Here is a 16327-nt window from a genome sequence, read left to right on the forward strand (position 1 = left end):
GACCTCTGAGCGGCCCTGCCCCTCGGGGCCCGGCGGCCACCCTGAGTCCCCAGTCGCACAGACCCGGCGGCTCATCTAAGGGGGTTCAGGGACTCGAGGGGGCTGTGCGGGAAATGTGGGAGCTCTGGCTTCGGTCCCTGGACTCCCCACACGTGGGCCCCTGCTGTCCACGAGCCCGTCTGGCCTCCACGTGTCGACAGACCCAATTCAAGCACCGCGGAGAGTCCCAGAAAATCTCACGCTCACTCAAGAAGAGTGAGAGTCACAGGCACGTCCAGGCTGCCACAGATGTGGCAATGGCCCTGCAGCTCCTGGGGAGTGGCCGGCACATAGGAGGGTCTCAGCTGCCCTGGTGATCAGGGAAACGGGGGTGATCAACTCATGTGCCAGGAAAGTCCAAGGCAGGTCGGGCTGCAGGTACGGCTAGATCCAGGGTCTGCAGGGCTGCTGGCAGGACTTTCCATCCCCGGCCCCTCTTCCTCCGAGTTGGCCTGGTTCTCAGACTGCCCGTCCCACAGCAGCAGCGGACTGTACGTCACTGAGCAGACTCACGGGGCACCTGTCCACTCTCGCCGACACACCAGTGAAGGTCAAGGCACGTTTCCCGAGCCGACCCCCTCAGCCGGGCCGCCTCCTGGAATCGGGGCAGGGTCTGCACTGCCAACACCTCGCAGACTGAGCGTGCAGGGCAGCTGGGGTCTCAGAGGGACGCGGGCTCCCAGGAGGAGAGCGGTGGCCACGAGGTCCCCAGCACCCCCACACTGCCACCCGAAGGAGCAAGAGGATGCATTTGCCTCCCGTTGGTGGCGGACACTCCCTGCAGAGCCGCTGGCACACCGTCACTTCCGAGCGCCAGCGGGAGAGTCTCGTCGAAGAACCGTCAGGGCGCATTCTCCGCGGGCTGCTCCTGTCACTGTCCAGCCCGAACCCCCCTCCCAGGCTGCTCCTGTCACTGTCCTGGGAGGGGGCAGGAGCACGCCCACGCCTGTAGGAGGAGGGTCAGCCGGCCGCGGCCTTTGGGGGGAGAATGTGAGCCCCCACCACGCACTGTCACAGCCGACCACGTAGGACGGTCGCAGTGCTTGTGTGTCGAGCACCTGCCATGGGTGCTGGGTGTGTGGCAGCTCGCGCACGTGCTCCCGTGACGTCTCGGTCACCCGTGGGCCACAGGAGGCCCGCCCCACCGTCCCCACTCTTGTGTCCCGCACGGTGCCCTCCCACGCCCCAGAAGTGACTGCCATGTGCCCTCGGCCCCCGCGCCCGCTCCAGCCAGGCACCCACACCTGCCCCACTCACGACCTGCCAGCCCCGCCTCCCCACCCGACCCCGTCCCTCTGTCTCCCCCTGCTGCCCTGTCCTCTGCTGCCCAAGCCCAGCGGTGAGTCCCGCGCTCCCACAAGCGTCTGCGTCCTCACACCAGAGGGGGCCGGGGCGGGGGCCGGGCTGGGAGGGCTTCCCCCCTCCAAACTGCCCCCCAGTGGGGACTGTCCACACCGGCCCGTCCTTGGCTTCAAGCTCCCAGAGGGGGCACATGGTGTCTGATGTCCTCCTGGTACTGAGACCCCTGCTTGGAGCTCTGTGCTGTGTTCACAGGTGACTGCTGGCTGCTGGCGGCCATCGCTTCCCTCACCTTGAACGAAGAGATCCTGGCCCGAGTTGTCCCCCTAAACCAGAGTTTCCAGGAAAACTATGCTGGGATCTTCCACTTCCAGGTGACTTGGCAGGTGGCTCAAGTTTCTCTCAGCAGGTGCTGGGGGCTAAGGACAGTGCTGGGGACTAAGGACAGGTCCTGGGGGGCTAAGGACAGTCCTGGGGACTAAGGACAGTCCTGGGGTCAGGAATGGGTCCTGGGGGCTAAGGACAGGTCCTGGGGGCCAGGAATGGGTCCTAAGGACTAATGGCAGGTCCTGGGAGCTAAGGGCAGGTGCTGGGGGCTAAGGACAGGTCCTGGGGACTAAGGACAGGTCCTGGGGGCCAGGAATGGGTCCTAAGGACTAATGGCAGGTCCTAGGGGCTAAGGGCAGGTTCTGGGGGCTAAGGACAGGTCCTGGGGGCTAAGGACAGGTGCTGGGGGACAGGAATGGATCCTAGGGACTAAGGACAGGTCCTAGGGGCTAAGGGCAGGTGCTGGGGGCCAGGAATGGGTCCTGGTGTCTAAGGACAAGTGCTGGGGGCTAGGAACAGGTCCTGGACGCTGGAACAGATCCCCTGGCTTGGTCAAGTTTATCAGACCCCAGCGTTTGTCGACTCCTAGGACACGCTGTTCTACAAAGGACTTTGAGAGACTGCAGGAACTCCCTGGCCTGCCCCTGACGGGGACCCAGGGAGGATAGCAGCGGGGAACCTCTAGGAACTTCTGCGGAGGGAGGTAGAGCAGGGTGCTCAGGAAGGAATCCCCAAGTTCTAGAAAAGGGACACAATGGCGAGGTGCTGCCTGCCGTGCTCCTTCGATGCTGGTGAAGGAGAGCACGAGCTGGGGAAGAATGGCGGGGGGGGGGTGGGGGGTGGGCTCAGAGGGAAGGACGTGGGCCGTGCCCTCTGTTCCTCAGCGAGGACCCGCCTCCCGGGATGGGCTGGCGGAGCCTGTGCCGAGGGGCCGCCGAGGCCCGGGGTCCCCGTGCTGCCCCCCAGCACCCCCTCCAGCACCCCCGTGTCTGTGCGCCCGCAGTTCTGGCAGTACGGCGAGTGGGTGGACGTGGTCGTGGACGACAGGCTGCCCACCAAGGACGGGGAGCTGCTGTTCGTGCACTCGGCAGAGGGCAGCGAGTTCTGGAGCGCCCTGCTGGAGAAGGCCTACGCCAAGTGAGCGACCCTGCCCCCCGACCGCCCCGGCTTCTGGGGAGAGCAGGTGGTGTTCAAGGACCACCTCGAGCAGGAGTCCGTTCTACACAAGGACCGCTTTGGCCAGAACTGGGCTCGCGGGCTGCCGGCCGCGCCGCGCCCCGAATCCCGACGGCGATGGCCCTTCCCGACGCTGTGCGCCGGGACGGGCTGTGGCGCCCAGGGCTGGCTCGGGAAGGACCCGCTTCCCTCGCAGGTCACTGCCGGGTCATGTCACATTTTCATCAGCCGGGGGCAGCACGGTTTCTGCCGGTGTGTACCCGCCGCAGGCAGGACACAAGGGTGCGGAGTCCACAGACGAGGGACCCGTCCCCTGCGGCCCCTGCGGGGAGGAGGGCCGGGGTCCCCACGGCCGGCTGGGAGAACCGCTTCTCAGTCGTGGGTCCAGACGGCGCAGCCGGAAGCCGCGGGCCACCACAGGGCGGTCAGGTGCAGCGTGGGGCGCTCTGTGCGTAGAGGTGCTCTCGTCACTGCCCTGTGGCCTGTGTTGAGCTGTAGATGCCCAACAGCCCCTGAGCAGGCTGTCCTCGCCGTCAGGACAGACAGACAGTCCGTGTGGGAGGTCGGACCTTCCGCCCCCGAGGTTCTAGGAGATTTTCGGGCGGCCACGTGGGGGGGAGTCCGAGCGGAGGGTCCCTGGAGCTGCCCGCAAGGGAGGCCTGGGGCAGCGGGGGACACAGGGGCAGCGGCTTCCGTCTCCCCTCAGGGTCAACGGCTGCTATGAGGCGCTCTCGGGCGGCGCCACCACGGAGGGCTTCGAGGACTTCACCGGGGGCATCGCCGAGTGGTACGAGCTGAGGAAGGCCCCTCCCAACCTGTTCAAGATCATCCAGAAGGCTCTGCAGAAAGGCTCCCTCCTGGGCTGCTCCATCGACGTGAGTCCGGGCCCCTCCCTGCCTGCTCTGGCCGTTGGGAGCCCAGCCCCTTCAGCACGGCGTGCGCATCACCTGGATGTGTGGCCACCGCCAGGCTGTCTGCGGGCCGCTGGTGGGCGAGGGTGCGGCCAGCCTGGACCACAGGTTCCCCGAGGCCCCCACCCCTCGGCAGGTCCCGGGGGCCGGACCATGTCCAGACTCCTGCCCCCCGCAGCCTCCCCTGCGCTGCCTCGGGGCCCAGGGGCCTGGGGGGGGGGGGGGCTGCAGGAGGCATCGGGAGGGACATCTCATGGCGGCCTTGCCGCACGGCCCCCCAGAGGAAGGCAAGGTTGCCCTGCGTCCCGTCCCCAGGCCTCTTCCAGGCCGAGCCCACTCTGGAGCCCGGTGCTGCTGTGGGCTTGTTCCCCGCGGGGACAGACGTGAGAAGCCCCCACCCTCAGGGCCCAAGTCTCTGGGCAACTTGCTAGACAACAAACTCCTACCCAGCAAATTTGAAGACCTAATTGGCCTCACTAAGCGGTTCTTGAGTCAGGCGTCTCCCCATCCAGCCGGGGGGTGGGGGGAGGGGAGGCGTCCGCAGAGCTGCACCAAGTGGAAGGGACCCTGACTTCGCCCGCACACCGTGTTGGGGCAGAAGACCCTCCTCTCGGCCCCTCTGCCTGGTCACCAACACAGCGGCCCCCCTTCCGCCCAGTGGTTGGGGTGGGGGGGCTGAGGAGGTTCTAACACAACAGGGGCACATCAGCAGCCACGGCAAACAGCTGTCCTCCTGGGAGCAGCGGGCTGGGCCACCAGGGCCTCCAGCACCCTGAGGGCGTGCCCTCTCCCGTGCCCCCTGCAGAGGGCCGTGAGCGCCCGTCCGCTGGGCTCCCCAGGCCCGCTCCGTCCACGGGCAGCCGGGAGGTTGTCCTCCCCCAGGCCCGGGGGCCGGGGGTTTGGTGGAGGGACTGGAGGGAGCAGGGGTGAGGGCGAGGCCGCTGCGTCCACCTGATTCCTCCCCCGTCTCCAGATCACCAGCATGGCGGACTCGGAGGCCATCACCTTCCAGAAGCTGGTGAAGGGGCACGCGTACTCAGTCACCGGGGCGGAGGAGGTGAGGCGACCAGGGTTTTCGGGGGCGGGTGTCGTGTCCCTGACGCGGCGGTCGGCCTGGCTGGGCGGGTGGTCACCAGGAGGAGGGGGGCGGCCTCATTCCCGCGGCCCGGCCGCCAGGCCTCAGATCCCTGAAGCCGAGGGAGCCTGGGTGGGGCGGCCGGCTGGTGTCCCCTCTCGGCCGGGTCCCACCCTCCCACTGTGCTTGTTTAGACTCACTTTGCCCCCGGGACCGGCTACTGCACGCGCAGAGTGGTGTAGACCCTTCAGAGTGCTTTTGCGTCTGACGTCACAACAATGTTAGCGCCCAAATTCCTGTTCAGATCGGACGGCCTCTGGCCGGCGGCCTGGGCAACTTCTCCTAAACCCCCGCCCCTCCGTACCCCCAAGCTGGAGGCCGTGATGACACACACCATAGGGCTGTTCCCCTGCCCGCGGTCCCCGTCTGCCCACCCACCCCCGCTGCCCGCGGTCCCCCGTCTGCCTGTGGCACCCGCTGCCCGTGGCCCCCTGTCTGCCCGCGGGCCCCCACTGCCCGGGTCCCCGTCTGCCCGCAGTCCCCATCTGCCCACGCAGCGTCACTAGAAACAGGACAGCCCCACTGCCACGTACAAACCCCATGTCGTCTGACTTGTCCGGGGCTCCGTTTCTTTTAAACCCGGGACTTTTATTCTATTCTCCGTCCACCACCCCCCACGCATCCGTTGTTTTATTTTGAAAAAGTTCAAGTCTGTGGAAAAGTTGCAAGAACAGTGTGATGCCCGCCCCAGTGCGGTTTCCCCAGACTCGACACCTAGGGCTCTGCACACGTCCTCCCTCCCTGTGCTGCTTTCCGAGCCGCATGGGAGGAAGTGTCAGACGCCATCACGCTCTGCCCCCGAATACTTCCACGGCCACCTCCCGCGAGTGAGGACACTCTGTCACGTAATGCCATCTCCGTTCCCACGCCAACGAAAATAAACATCCACCCGGCAGCGGCATCTGACACAGGGTTCATGCTACGTGTTCCCAGCTGCTACAAAACACCCTTCGTAGAAACACCCCCCCCCCCCCCCCCGGGATTCACTGGAGATCCAGGCGGCGCACCTGCTTCTCAGCACCTTGTTTCTGCGACAGGTCGGGAGGCGCCGGGGGCTCCCGAGACCACAGCACAGTGAAGCTGAGGTTCGGGGTCAAAGACCCGGGTCCTCCCACAGCCGGCCCCTGGAGGGGTCTGGGGTCCGGCCCTTCTCCCTTTTCTGACCCCCTTGTAACATGGACCCCACCCCTCCTGGCTCGTGGAGAAGGGGCCTTGGGCCCGAGCGCGTCCAGGCCCGGCTGGAGCTCAGCGTCCCCCCTGCCCCTCCCTGTGCCCCGTCTGCAGGTGGAGAGTGGGGGGAGCCTGCAGAAGCTGATCCGCATCCGAAACCCCTGGGGAGAGGTGGAGTGGACAGGCCGGTGGAATGACAAGTGAGGAGAGGAGGCTGCGGGCGGGGGGAGGCCGGAGGCAGGCGGCTGTGCAGGAGCAGGGCCCCGGGGTCACAGGGCCGGGCACCCTCAGGCAGGTGCCCCTCTAGGGGCCACCAGCACATCCCAGCGGTCTGGCGCCCTCGTCCAAGCCGGCGCTCCTGCCGTGAGCTCGAGGTCCACGCCTCCCTGGCTCAGCGTCCCCGCTGGCGGGCCCCGGGGGAGAACACAGGTTCCCGGGCAGGCGCCACAGCGGGGCTGCGGCCAGGTCAGGCCAGGTGCCTGCAGGTCAGCGACACCTTGGATTCTCTGTTCCCGTTAAAACGGGGCTGTCTGGTCCTGGCCGCCAATGCCGCCCCGTCTCCCCCCGGATTGGCTGTCTTCTTCCCGCCGCCGTCCGGGGCGACATCTGGCCTCACCCCCTCTGTCCCTGCGGCTCCTGGCCCTCGAGTGTGTCCCCAGGGCCTCCACTGGGGTCCTGGGGACACATCCTCGCCGGCGCTGGTGCTAACGCCCTCCCGTCACGTGGCTTTCCAGCTGCCCCAACTGGAACAGCGTCGACCCAGAGGTGCGGGAGAGGCTGACCAGACGGCACGAAGACGGAGAGTTCTGGTAAGCTTGCTGGAGGGGTCTGCCGGTGGGCGGCAGCGGGACATTAGGGAGACGGGGGCCGTGGGATCTGCTCCCATCGTTTCAAATTCACCGTAAGACCCTGAATGGAACCATTCGTCCCTCTCAACAAGGGGGTGGCACAACCCCTCAGAAAGCAGGAGGGAGTCCTGCAGGCGTGTCCAGATCCCGACAGAAACCGGAAGGACGGGGCCGTTCTCCCCACCAGTTCCGAGTTGTCCCCACACTCGAGAACCAGGCCTTTCGAGAGCAGGGCTGGGCCCGCGGGTTCACCGGTGGGCAGTGCCCAACGCGACCCAGCGGGAAAGAGCTGGAATCCGCGCCTGCTGGCCGCTCTGCCGGCCCTCACCGGCTCCTGGGCTGGCCTTGGGCGGAAGGTCAGGGTTCGGCAGCGTGCCCTCCGGTGACCGGGGCGCCCTCGCCCTGCCTCCGCCAGGATGTCGTTCGGTGACTTTCTGAGGCACTATTCCCGCCTGGAGATTTGCAACCTGACCCCCGACACCCTCACCAGTGAGTCCTACAAGAAGTGGAAGCTCACCAAGGTGGACGGGACCTGGAGGCGGGGCTCCACCGCGGGAGGCTGCAGGAACTACCCGAGTAAGGCCGCCCGCCGGGCCCTCGTCCGCGCTCGCCTGGCCCCTGCCCGGCCACACCCCACACGCGGCCTCCCCAGCCCTAGGTTCCCCTGTGCCGTGGCCCCCACCACACCCCGTGAGGCCGAGCGTGGTCCCAGCTCAGGCCCACGGGCCACTTCGTCCACGTGAAGCCCAGGCAGCCCCGCCCTGCAGGGACCTCGCCCACGGGGCCGCTGCACACCCGGGCCCCAACCGTCGCCCGCAGCCCTCTTGTGCACTCGGGCCCGGCTCAGACGGGGTCCCCGGTCCCTCCCTCGTTGACCCCCGACCCTCTGCCTTGTGGCCCAGGGCCCCCCTCCCCCCGAGCCGCAGCAATTGAGTCGGTGTGATATGACACATCGGGCCTGGGGACCGTCCCAAGTGGTTTATGTGTGTTTGTCCCCCTCCGTCCTCACGAGCCTCCACGGCGGGCACACTGCTGTCCTCTTCATCTTCAAGGCGAGGGGACCACCGCTTGGAGAGGTTAAGTGACCTCACGGTACCCCTCACGGGGAGGTGACGCAGGCAGTCTGACCGTGGAGGCCACGTGATGGTCGTGTGCCGATCCTCCACTGATGGGGAGACTGGGGCTCCCGTGGCATCCCGGGCCACGGACAGGTGGTGGGACCTCGAGTTCTGGTGCTTCCAGTCCTTCCCCTCCAGCCACCAAGTGGCGGTCCCAGAGGTGCTGGGGAGGCCGTCTGCCCCCGACAAGCCGCTCGCTGGATGCGGGGCCGGCAGATCTCTCAGGGGCCAGATGGGAAACATCTGGGGCTTGGTGAGCGTCAGTTTCTACCGCTTTTCTGTCAGCTCCGCCGCCGTCACCCGAAGGCCGCCAGGCCTTCAACAACATGGCCGTGTTGTCATAAAGCTTTATTTACGGAAACAGGCGGCCAGGGGCCCTCCGAGCTGTAGTTTGCTGACCCCTGCACCAGATGATGCCTTTCCTTCCCCAACAAAGAGTTTATCCTGTTAGGTGGGCGAGGGGAGTTGTTCTCAGACGTGAACGAGTCTCCGGGCCTTCCATAAATGGACTTTGGAACGGGGCGGGGGGGCAGACACACCCTGGGGTGGACAACGGGACACAGAAGAAGAGGCGGGAATTTGCACAGGATGTTCCTGCCTCGGGGTTCACAGAGGGCGCGCGGGAGCGTGTGCCCCCACAGTGCCCCAGCCCGGCCAGCTGGGCCTGGGGCGGGACAGGGGCCGCAGGGGCTCAGCCCTAACACCCTGTTCCCGACTGACAAAGATGAGCCAGCCTGAGGGCGGGCGAGAGAACCGTGCGAGGGAGTTTCTGACGTGGGTCCCCGTGGTCCCCAGGCAAGTGCCGGCCGGCTCTGTCCACAGCCCCCCAGCGCCCGCCCACCTGCCCACCCGTCTTTATGGGGCTCCCTCCTCCTCCCCGTGCGCACCTGCGGGGACAGGGGCGGCCCCGAGTCCTCAGTGACCCGGCCCCTCTCCGGCCGCAGACACGTTCTGGATGAACCCTCAGTACCTGATCAAGCTGGAGGAGGAGGACGAGGACCAGGAGGACGGCGAGAGCGGGTGCACCTTCCTGGTGGGCCTCATCCAGAAGCACCGGCGGCGACAGAGGAAGATGGGGGAGGACATGCACACCATCGGCTTCGGCATCTATGAGGTGGGGGCAGCACGGGCCGCCTCCTTCCCTGCTCTCAGCCCTGGGGGACAGCCCTCCCCACAGGCACGGTGGGCCCTGGGGCCCCGTCGGGAGGCTGGGCCAGGGAAAGCAGGGCTTTTGCAGCAAAACTCTGTGTGCGAGACGTGGCGGCCGGGCCGGGCCGGCGCAAGGAGACGCCCCGAGGTCCCTGCAGCTGGTCCGTGTCCCCGGAGGTGCCTAGGGCTTGCCTAGGCCCCACAGCCGCTTTGGGGACAGTCTACTCTTTTTAGAGGCCTCCCGCCTCTTCTGAGACACCCCCCCAACCAGGCCTGGTGCTCTGCTTGGCCCGCCGACCTCCAGGCCTAGAACAGAGCCCCCACAGGGGACACCTCGGGCAGGAACCGCTCCAGCGTCCGGCTGGGACCAGCTCAGGACCGGGAACGCGAGCTCTGTGCCGCCCGCAGGGGCTTCATTTCCAACCAAGTCAAAGCAAGGCCGGGCTCTGCCCCCCACCGTGCCCGCCCCACTCCTCCCTGCAGCACGGCCCAGAGCCGGATGAGGAGGGGCAGTCCCCACATTCAGGGAAACCGCCGTGGTGGGGAGGGCAGCATGCTGCTGGTAGAGGTCAGAGGTCAGACGCTCACTCATCACTGGCAACAAGGCGCCCGTAACAGGACCCCGCCTGTAGGGTGGGTCACCTGCCGTCGCTGCAGGCGTGCACATGAACTCTGAGCCCCTCGGCCTCTGAAACGGGAGCTGAGGACTTCCGCTCTGGGACAAAGCAACCCCAGGGAAAATGCCAACGGGACGTGACGCAGAGCCCACCCCCCGCCTCATGGGTGTACAAAGCCGGTCCTGGGCTCTGGAGCCGGGGAGCACGGGGGGGTCACTTGGTCCCCTTTAGAGACAAGGAAACTTTGGCAACAGAGGGAGCTGACTTGCCCAAGGACACACGGGCTGGGTGTGACGCCTGCTGGCTCCCGGCCCGGCGGGCACCCTCGAGTTGGGGGCGGGGAGACCTCAGCCGGGCGTTTCACGGCTCCGTGCCCCGGTTTTATGCTCCATAAATTAGCAATGGCGCTAAGGGCTCAGCCACATTGTTGCTGGGTCACGAGGTTTGTCCTCCGTGTGGGAACGGTTGGGGCCCCTTGGAAAATAATTACCGTGCTGAGTCACTTCACGTTGCTAGAGCTGCAGGGGACGGGGGGCAGCAGCCCATCACGGGGGTGACCTCGTACAGCTTCCGGGAATCTGAAGTGTGCTCTCCTTTGTGCCTGCAGGTGCCGGAGGAGGTACGCCTGGGAGACGCTGGCTCGTGTTCACCACCAGGCGCAAGGCCCCGACTGCTGGCTTGGGGGGTCCCGGGAGGCCTGGGCAGGGCTGGCGGCTGGGGGCACCCTGGGGAGGTTGCTCAGGTCCCAGGGCCTGCTGGGCCGAGCTCAGGGCCAGGTCTCTGGGGAGTCCCTGCGGGGCACGGGTCAGCTCTGGGTGGACGACGTGTGGTCTGGGACGCAGGAGGCTCTCCACGGAGTCCTGCAGTTCCCCCTAAAACAAGCCTGAAGGGAAAGGTGAGCCCCAGGACTGTCTGTGCCTAAGATGATGTGGGAACCCAGGGGCCTGGATCCACGCCCCAGCCCTGCCATTTGCAGGCCATGTGACCTCAAACAAGTTATGGGTCCTCTCTGGACCTCGGTTTCTTTTTCTTTTTTTTTTTTAAATGTTTTAAATGTTTTATTATTTATTTCTGAAAGAGAGCATGAGCAGGGGAAGCAGAGAGAGAGGGAGGCACAGAGTCCCAAGCAGGCTCCAGGCTCTGAGCTGTCGGCACAGAGCCCGACGCGGGGCTCAAATTCATGCACAGCGAGATCACGACCTGAGCCAAAGTAGGACGCTTAACCGACTGAGCCCCCCAGGCGTCCCTCTCCGTTTCTTTTTCAATAAAACTTGGTCCACGACCCACCTGGAGGGACCATAGCGATGAGGTGAATGGCGTGAGAGCGCATAGTAGGCTCACAGCTGGCATTAGCAGGACTGGTGGGAAGTACGGCAGCCGTGTGGGTCCATAAAGGCCGCGGCTGATCCAGTGGCCACGCGGGGTGCCCCCCTCCACCCTAGTGGTATACACTGTCGGGCCGGGCAGTGCCGTCGGGGCAAGCTGGGCTTCTCCGGATCCCTCTGGTGAGTTCCGGCCTCGCGGCGGCCAGCCCGGCCACACCGGCCACACCTGCCTTCCTGGCCCGGCCCCGTCCCGACTTTTGTTCACATGTCACACACCACACAGCACTGATCCGACTCCTGCGGGGGGCCTCACGGCCGAGCCCCTCCGTGTGCAGATGGGGTCTCTGCAGAGCTGGGTGCGCGCGGGACCCCCGCCGCACGTGCCCTCAGCCCCTCCGTGGACATTTGTTCTCGTGGGCGGGAAGTTTGCGTTTGATCTGGAACGACGGGCACCGTCGCCTTCTCCGTGAGCGAAAACAATGCGGATTTGGGGCTCTCTCTGCCGTCTACTCCCTTCTGTTTCTGTTTGTCCCTCAGATGACTGGACAGACTAACATCCACCTCAGCAGAAACTTCTTCCTGACGCACCGGGCGAGGGAGCGGTCCGACACCTTCATCAACCTGCGGGAGGTGCTGAACCGGTTCAAGCTGCCGCCTGGGGAGTACATCCTGGTGCCGTCCACCTTCGAGCCCAACAAGGACGGGGACTTCTGCGTCCGGGTCTTTTCCGAGAAGAAGGCCGACTACCAGTAGGTGCTCCTGCCCTCCTCCCGGCCCCCCGGCCCCGTCCCCGTCCCCTGGAGCGCGGCGCCCTCCCTCCGAGTTTCTGCTCTGCGACACCCGCCCGCTTCCAGGTCGCAGCTGGGAGGACCTCAGCGTTACATTCCAGGGAGCAAAGAAATGAGCCACGCGGGGTATTCGCGGTTAGAAAGGGCGGCTGTGGAGCCTAGCGCAGAATCTGCCGTGGCAGCTGCGTCTCCGAAAGATCGAGCTGTCACATTCGCCGTGACGACACGGGTTGGACGGCTGAACCCAGGGACCTCACAGGGAGAAGCCGGGCCGCACCGTATAATCCTTTCCGTCCAGCGGCCCTCGAGTGACGGCCTCGGTGGTCACTGGGCCCAGCGGTCCAGGGCCCCTCGTCAGGATGGCTCGGTTCCCGGTGGCTCCTGCCCCGTTGGCCGCTGCCTCAGCCACATCTATTCGGTTGGGCACCTGATTGCAGAAGACGTAATCCTCCTCGGCGGCTTAAACAAAAGGAGATTTACGGAGGAACACGGGGGCTTTGAACAGATGGGAGGCAGGGCACACGGCACGTGCTGTGTTGCCTCTACCTCGTGCCACGGGCTCCCATCAGACCCAGGACAGTGTGTCCGATGGGCCGGCTCGGGCCAGCCGCGGGCACAGCGGCCGGGGCCCTCGGTGGACCAGTGGAGGGTCCCGGGGCCCAAGAAGGGCCCAGCGCCGCACACAGCACGGGGCGCCGCCCGAGCCGCCCGAGATTCAGCTGAGACCACACCCCGGCCTCCGAGCAGGACGCGTAGGCAGCAGGGACCTTGCCGGATCCCGGGTGTGGAAGGTTTATGTGACAGAGATTGCCGCAGAATCGGAGAGCGGGTGCCGGGGTCTGCTGTCCCCACACATGCTTCTCGAGGAGCAAGAAAGTCCCTGCCCGCCTCCGCCTCCTCCGTGCAGGGCTGCGGTCCAGTGACCCTGCCCGCCCCGCCCTGCGCTGCCCTAACAGTCACACGTGCCGTCGGCCTTGGTTTTGGCACCACGTGCGTCCCACCCCCACCTCCTTTCCGGTAACACAGTCTCCCTCTGTTTCCAGGGTGGTCGACGACGAGATTGAGGCCGACCTCGATGAGGTGTGTGTGACCTCCGGACTCGCCCGCTCTGCCCCCGACTGCCCAGGACCCAGAGGGGCCCCCCTCATCGCTAGGGGGCCCCAGGACCTCGTGCCCCCAGCTTGAAACTAGGGTCGCCCCCTGCACCTGCACCGGCCAGCACGTGGCCCTTGACCACCCCACCCCCACGCACGGGACCACGGGCTTCTCGTCGCCACCTTTCCTGGGCCCCAGTTTCCTCATCTGTAAAATGAAAACGCTGGGTGACGAGATTTCTGAGGCTCCCGAGGGTAACACCAAGGGTCGCTGTTCAAATAGTGGTGAATCCCGAGGGTTTGGGGGTCCCAGGGGAGGCCTGACCACCACAAATCCCAAGTCCAGGAAGGAGACCACAGCCAACATGATGGAAGGCCCTTCCTCTGTCCCCTGTCCCCAGGGAGAGAGTGAATAGTCCAGGGGGCCACTGTCAAAGACCTTCTAGAACATTCCGGCTGGGCTCTGCTTCTGGATCCCCACTAGTGTAGGTCAGGAAGGGCGTCCTGGTTGAGGGCTAGAGGAGACGCCTCCGTGAGGACTTGTTAACCCCTCCCTCAGGCTTTCCATCCCTCTCTCATCCACCCTTAATTCCTCACACTGCCCTTGGTCTCAAGCCCACGGGAGGCGCCTCCTTGGCTCTGACCTGCTCCCGTATCCCCCCTTCCAGAACGATGCCAGCGAGGACGACATTGACGACGGCTTCAGAAGGCTCTTTGCACAGCTGGCAGGCGAGGTGGGTGTCTGTGCACGCGGCCTCTGCCCTGTGCTGTGGTCCACTCGAAGGGACAGTCTCGTCCCCGACGCGACTCCAAAGGGGCAGAGGCAAGAGTAGAACCAAGAGGCGTCGCGGGGGGACTGGGGCTCCTGCCCACACGGTGGGGCTGCCGCTTGGCGTCTGCTCTGGCTCCGACTCCCTCTGGCCTTAGGGTTCCGGCTGCTTCCTGTCCTCTGCGTCCAGCTGGGATGTCCCTGATGTCCACAGAGACGCTCAAGGGACAGAAGGGTCGCACATCTCAAGAGCACGGCTCAGGGCACAGTTCCTTCAGGCACTACCCCCCCCCCCCCACCACCACCGTGCGGCCCTGTCTGCCCAGCCAGTCCAAACAGAGCTCTGGGGCCACCGGGTCTCTGGCCCCATGACACAGACACCTGTTCCCGATGGTCTGCGGCACGTGGGCCCCGCCCCCACCCCTAGGAGAAGGGACTGTGGCCCATGGTGGTCTTGCGACTTGGGCTCGTCCCCCGTCCCTCCTCCCCTGTCCCCCAACACGAGGGCGTGTGTAGGGCACCAGACCCGCCCCGGGAGCTGGGGCCTCAGAGGCAGAGCGGCGGGGAGACAGCTGGGCCCTCACCAGCTTTGCAAGGAGCCAGACCCGAGTTTCAAAGGGGAGGAAGGGGCGACGGGCGGAGGACTAGGATCAGAAGGGCGTCGAGTGGGACCGCACGCGTGGGTGGAGCGGAGGGTTCTCAACTGTGTCCACGGGGCCTGCAGTCCGCCGAGACGTGCGGCCTGCAGGGGGCGCTGGACCCGCACATCACAGGCCCCGCCCAGCCCCGCCCAGTGCACCTGACGTGGGCGGAGCCTCCCTCGTCCCGCGGCCGCCGGGCGGTGACCACGCTTTGCTTCGTGTCCACAGGACGCGGAGATCTCGGCCTTCGAGCTGCAGACCATCCTGAGGAGGGTGCTGGCCAAGCGTAAGTGCCCTCCTGGTGGGGCCCCGGTCCCCTCCCGGCCGCCGGTCCCCTCCCGCCCGCACGTAAACACCCGCCAGCCCCCGGCCCCCTGAGGAACTGGGCAGAGGAGGCTCTGTGTGCCCTGGTCACTCAGGATCAGAGGGCCCCAAGTCGAGACCACCACTGGCCGGCTCTTGCTGGAAGCCCGTGCGCGGAGAGCCTCGGGCTCTCTTGCTGCACCTGGAAAGCAGGAGCGTCACTACCTAACCCCAGAGATTGGGGAGCCTCCAACGGGTGCCCTGCGAAACTGCCTGATGCAGAGCCCGAGCTCCGTGTGGCGGCCCCTCCGACGGTCAGCTGGAAGGGGGGCGGAGCCGTGGATGGAGTGATACCACCTCACTCAGTAGCCAGGTTGGAAGGGTAAACGGGCCGTCTGGAACCACGGAACGGTGTGCAAAGCATCTCCCCAGCGTGCATGTCAGGAGCCTCGTCTGACTGGCATGGTTTCCCTTGAACTGATGAGCCAGGCCAGGGACCTGAGGGCCCAGAGGCGGCTGGCAGGCTCCTGGAAGAAGGGGTGAGGCCCAGAGGGGCCTGAGGAGGGCCCGGGACACCTGGAACTGCGTCCGAGTCAGAAACGGGACAGGCCAGCCCCGGGGACACATTTCCTCCCCCGCAAATTATCACAAGAGCCGCACGGCCCTCAAAGAGACCGCAGTCCCCGCGCGGGTCTGTGTGAGGTCAGACCCCGCGAGCCCCGACGTCACCGTGTCCTGAGCAGCAGCCCCGGGCGCCACCAGCAGCCGGCCTAACCCATGGCAAACTCCCTCACAGCCAGAGAAGAGCCTGGCCGGCCGCCCATCCACCGCGGAGGATGTGGGGAGGGATCCGCTCGTAACCGGTTCCTCCCCGGGCAGGCCAGGCGCGGACAAGAAGATGGTGCGAGTCCCAGAGGCCGCCAGGCACGAGTGAGGTCACAGGGCTGCTGAGGCATGTGGCCGTCAAAGCCTCCTTGTTCCCGCACAGACGGAGGCAGAAAGAGCCAGGCCGCGCCGGGGCTCAGCCTCCCTGCCCCCGGCTGCCCGCTGACCCCTGCCTCTGCCCCGGGCGGAGAGCGGTCTGTGCCCACGAGGGCAGCTGCGAGTTAAGTGGCAGCCTTTACAAGGACAGGACAAGAGGGGGACCCCTCATGGAGTCCGGGAGGGACCAGGCTCCTACTTGTGATGAGGGTCTCCTGCAGGCCGCCAGCCACCCGCCGCGGCCACTCCGGACAGGTTCTGGTCCTCGGGGCACGCGCTCGTGTGGCGAATCACAGGCGGACGCCCCCCTCCCCCGGCCCCTCCGACAGCCACCGGCCTGCTGGGGCCCTGGAGGGACGGATGAGCACTTCCTCGAGGGGGCTCCCGGGGACAGCGCGTCTCTGTGGGACGTAACCATCACTGGCACTTTGTCTTGCAGGCCAGGACATCAAGTCGGATGGCTTCAGCATCGAGACCTGTAAGATCATGGTGGACATGCTGGACGTATCCTTCCAGGAGGCAGAGCCCAGACACGGCGTTTGAGACCCCCGCCCTGGGGGCTCTGACACCGCGCCCCTCCCGTCCAGGGCCCCCTGAAGGGGAGTTGAGGAGCTGCAGATGAGGGGAAGCCGAGGGC

General features: G+C 66.2%; 1 protein-coding gene across 2 annotated transcripts in view; it reads left to right on the forward strand.

The window, feature by feature from the left end:
- CAPN2 (calpain 2) overlaps positions 1 to 16327 on the forward strand; it is a 36744-nt gene that overhangs the window by 15197 nt on the left and 5220 nt on the right. For both annotated transcript variants that reach the window (XM_047848100.1, XM_047848099.1), the window contains exons 3-16: positions 1594 to 1712; positions 2669 to 2802; positions 3548 to 3716; positions 4726 to 4809; positions 6172 to 6257; positions 6792 to 6866; positions 7321 to 7481; positions 8968 to 9137; positions 10397 to 10408; positions 11652 to 11863; positions 12946 to 12982; positions 13665 to 13730; positions 14635 to 14692; positions 16130 to 16194. In XM_047848100.1, the coding sequence (XP_047704056.1) occupies positions 1594 to 1712; positions 2669 to 2802; positions 3548 to 3716; positions 4726 to 4809; positions 6172 to 6257; positions 6792 to 6866; positions 7321 to 7481; positions 8968 to 9137; positions 10397 to 10408; positions 11652 to 11863; positions 12946 to 12982; positions 13665 to 13730; positions 14635 to 14692; positions 16130 to 16194 (1448 nt within the window). The remainder of the gene's footprint in view (positions 1 to 1593; positions 1713 to 2668; positions 2803 to 3547; positions 3717 to 4725; positions 4810 to 6171; positions 6258 to 6791; positions 6867 to 7320; positions 7482 to 8967; positions 9138 to 10396; positions 10409 to 11651; positions 11864 to 12945; positions 12983 to 13664; positions 13731 to 14634; positions 14693 to 16129; positions 16195 to 16327) is intronic.

Source organism: Prionailurus viverrinus, unplaced genomic scaffold (assembly GCF_022837055.1).
Source record: "Prionailurus viverrinus isolate Anna unplaced genomic scaffold, UM_Priviv_1.0 scaffold_53, whole genome shotgun sequence".
In the NCBI taxonomy this organism is placed as follows: Eukaryota; Metazoa; Chordata; class Mammalia; order Carnivora; family Felidae; genus Prionailurus; species Prionailurus viverrinus.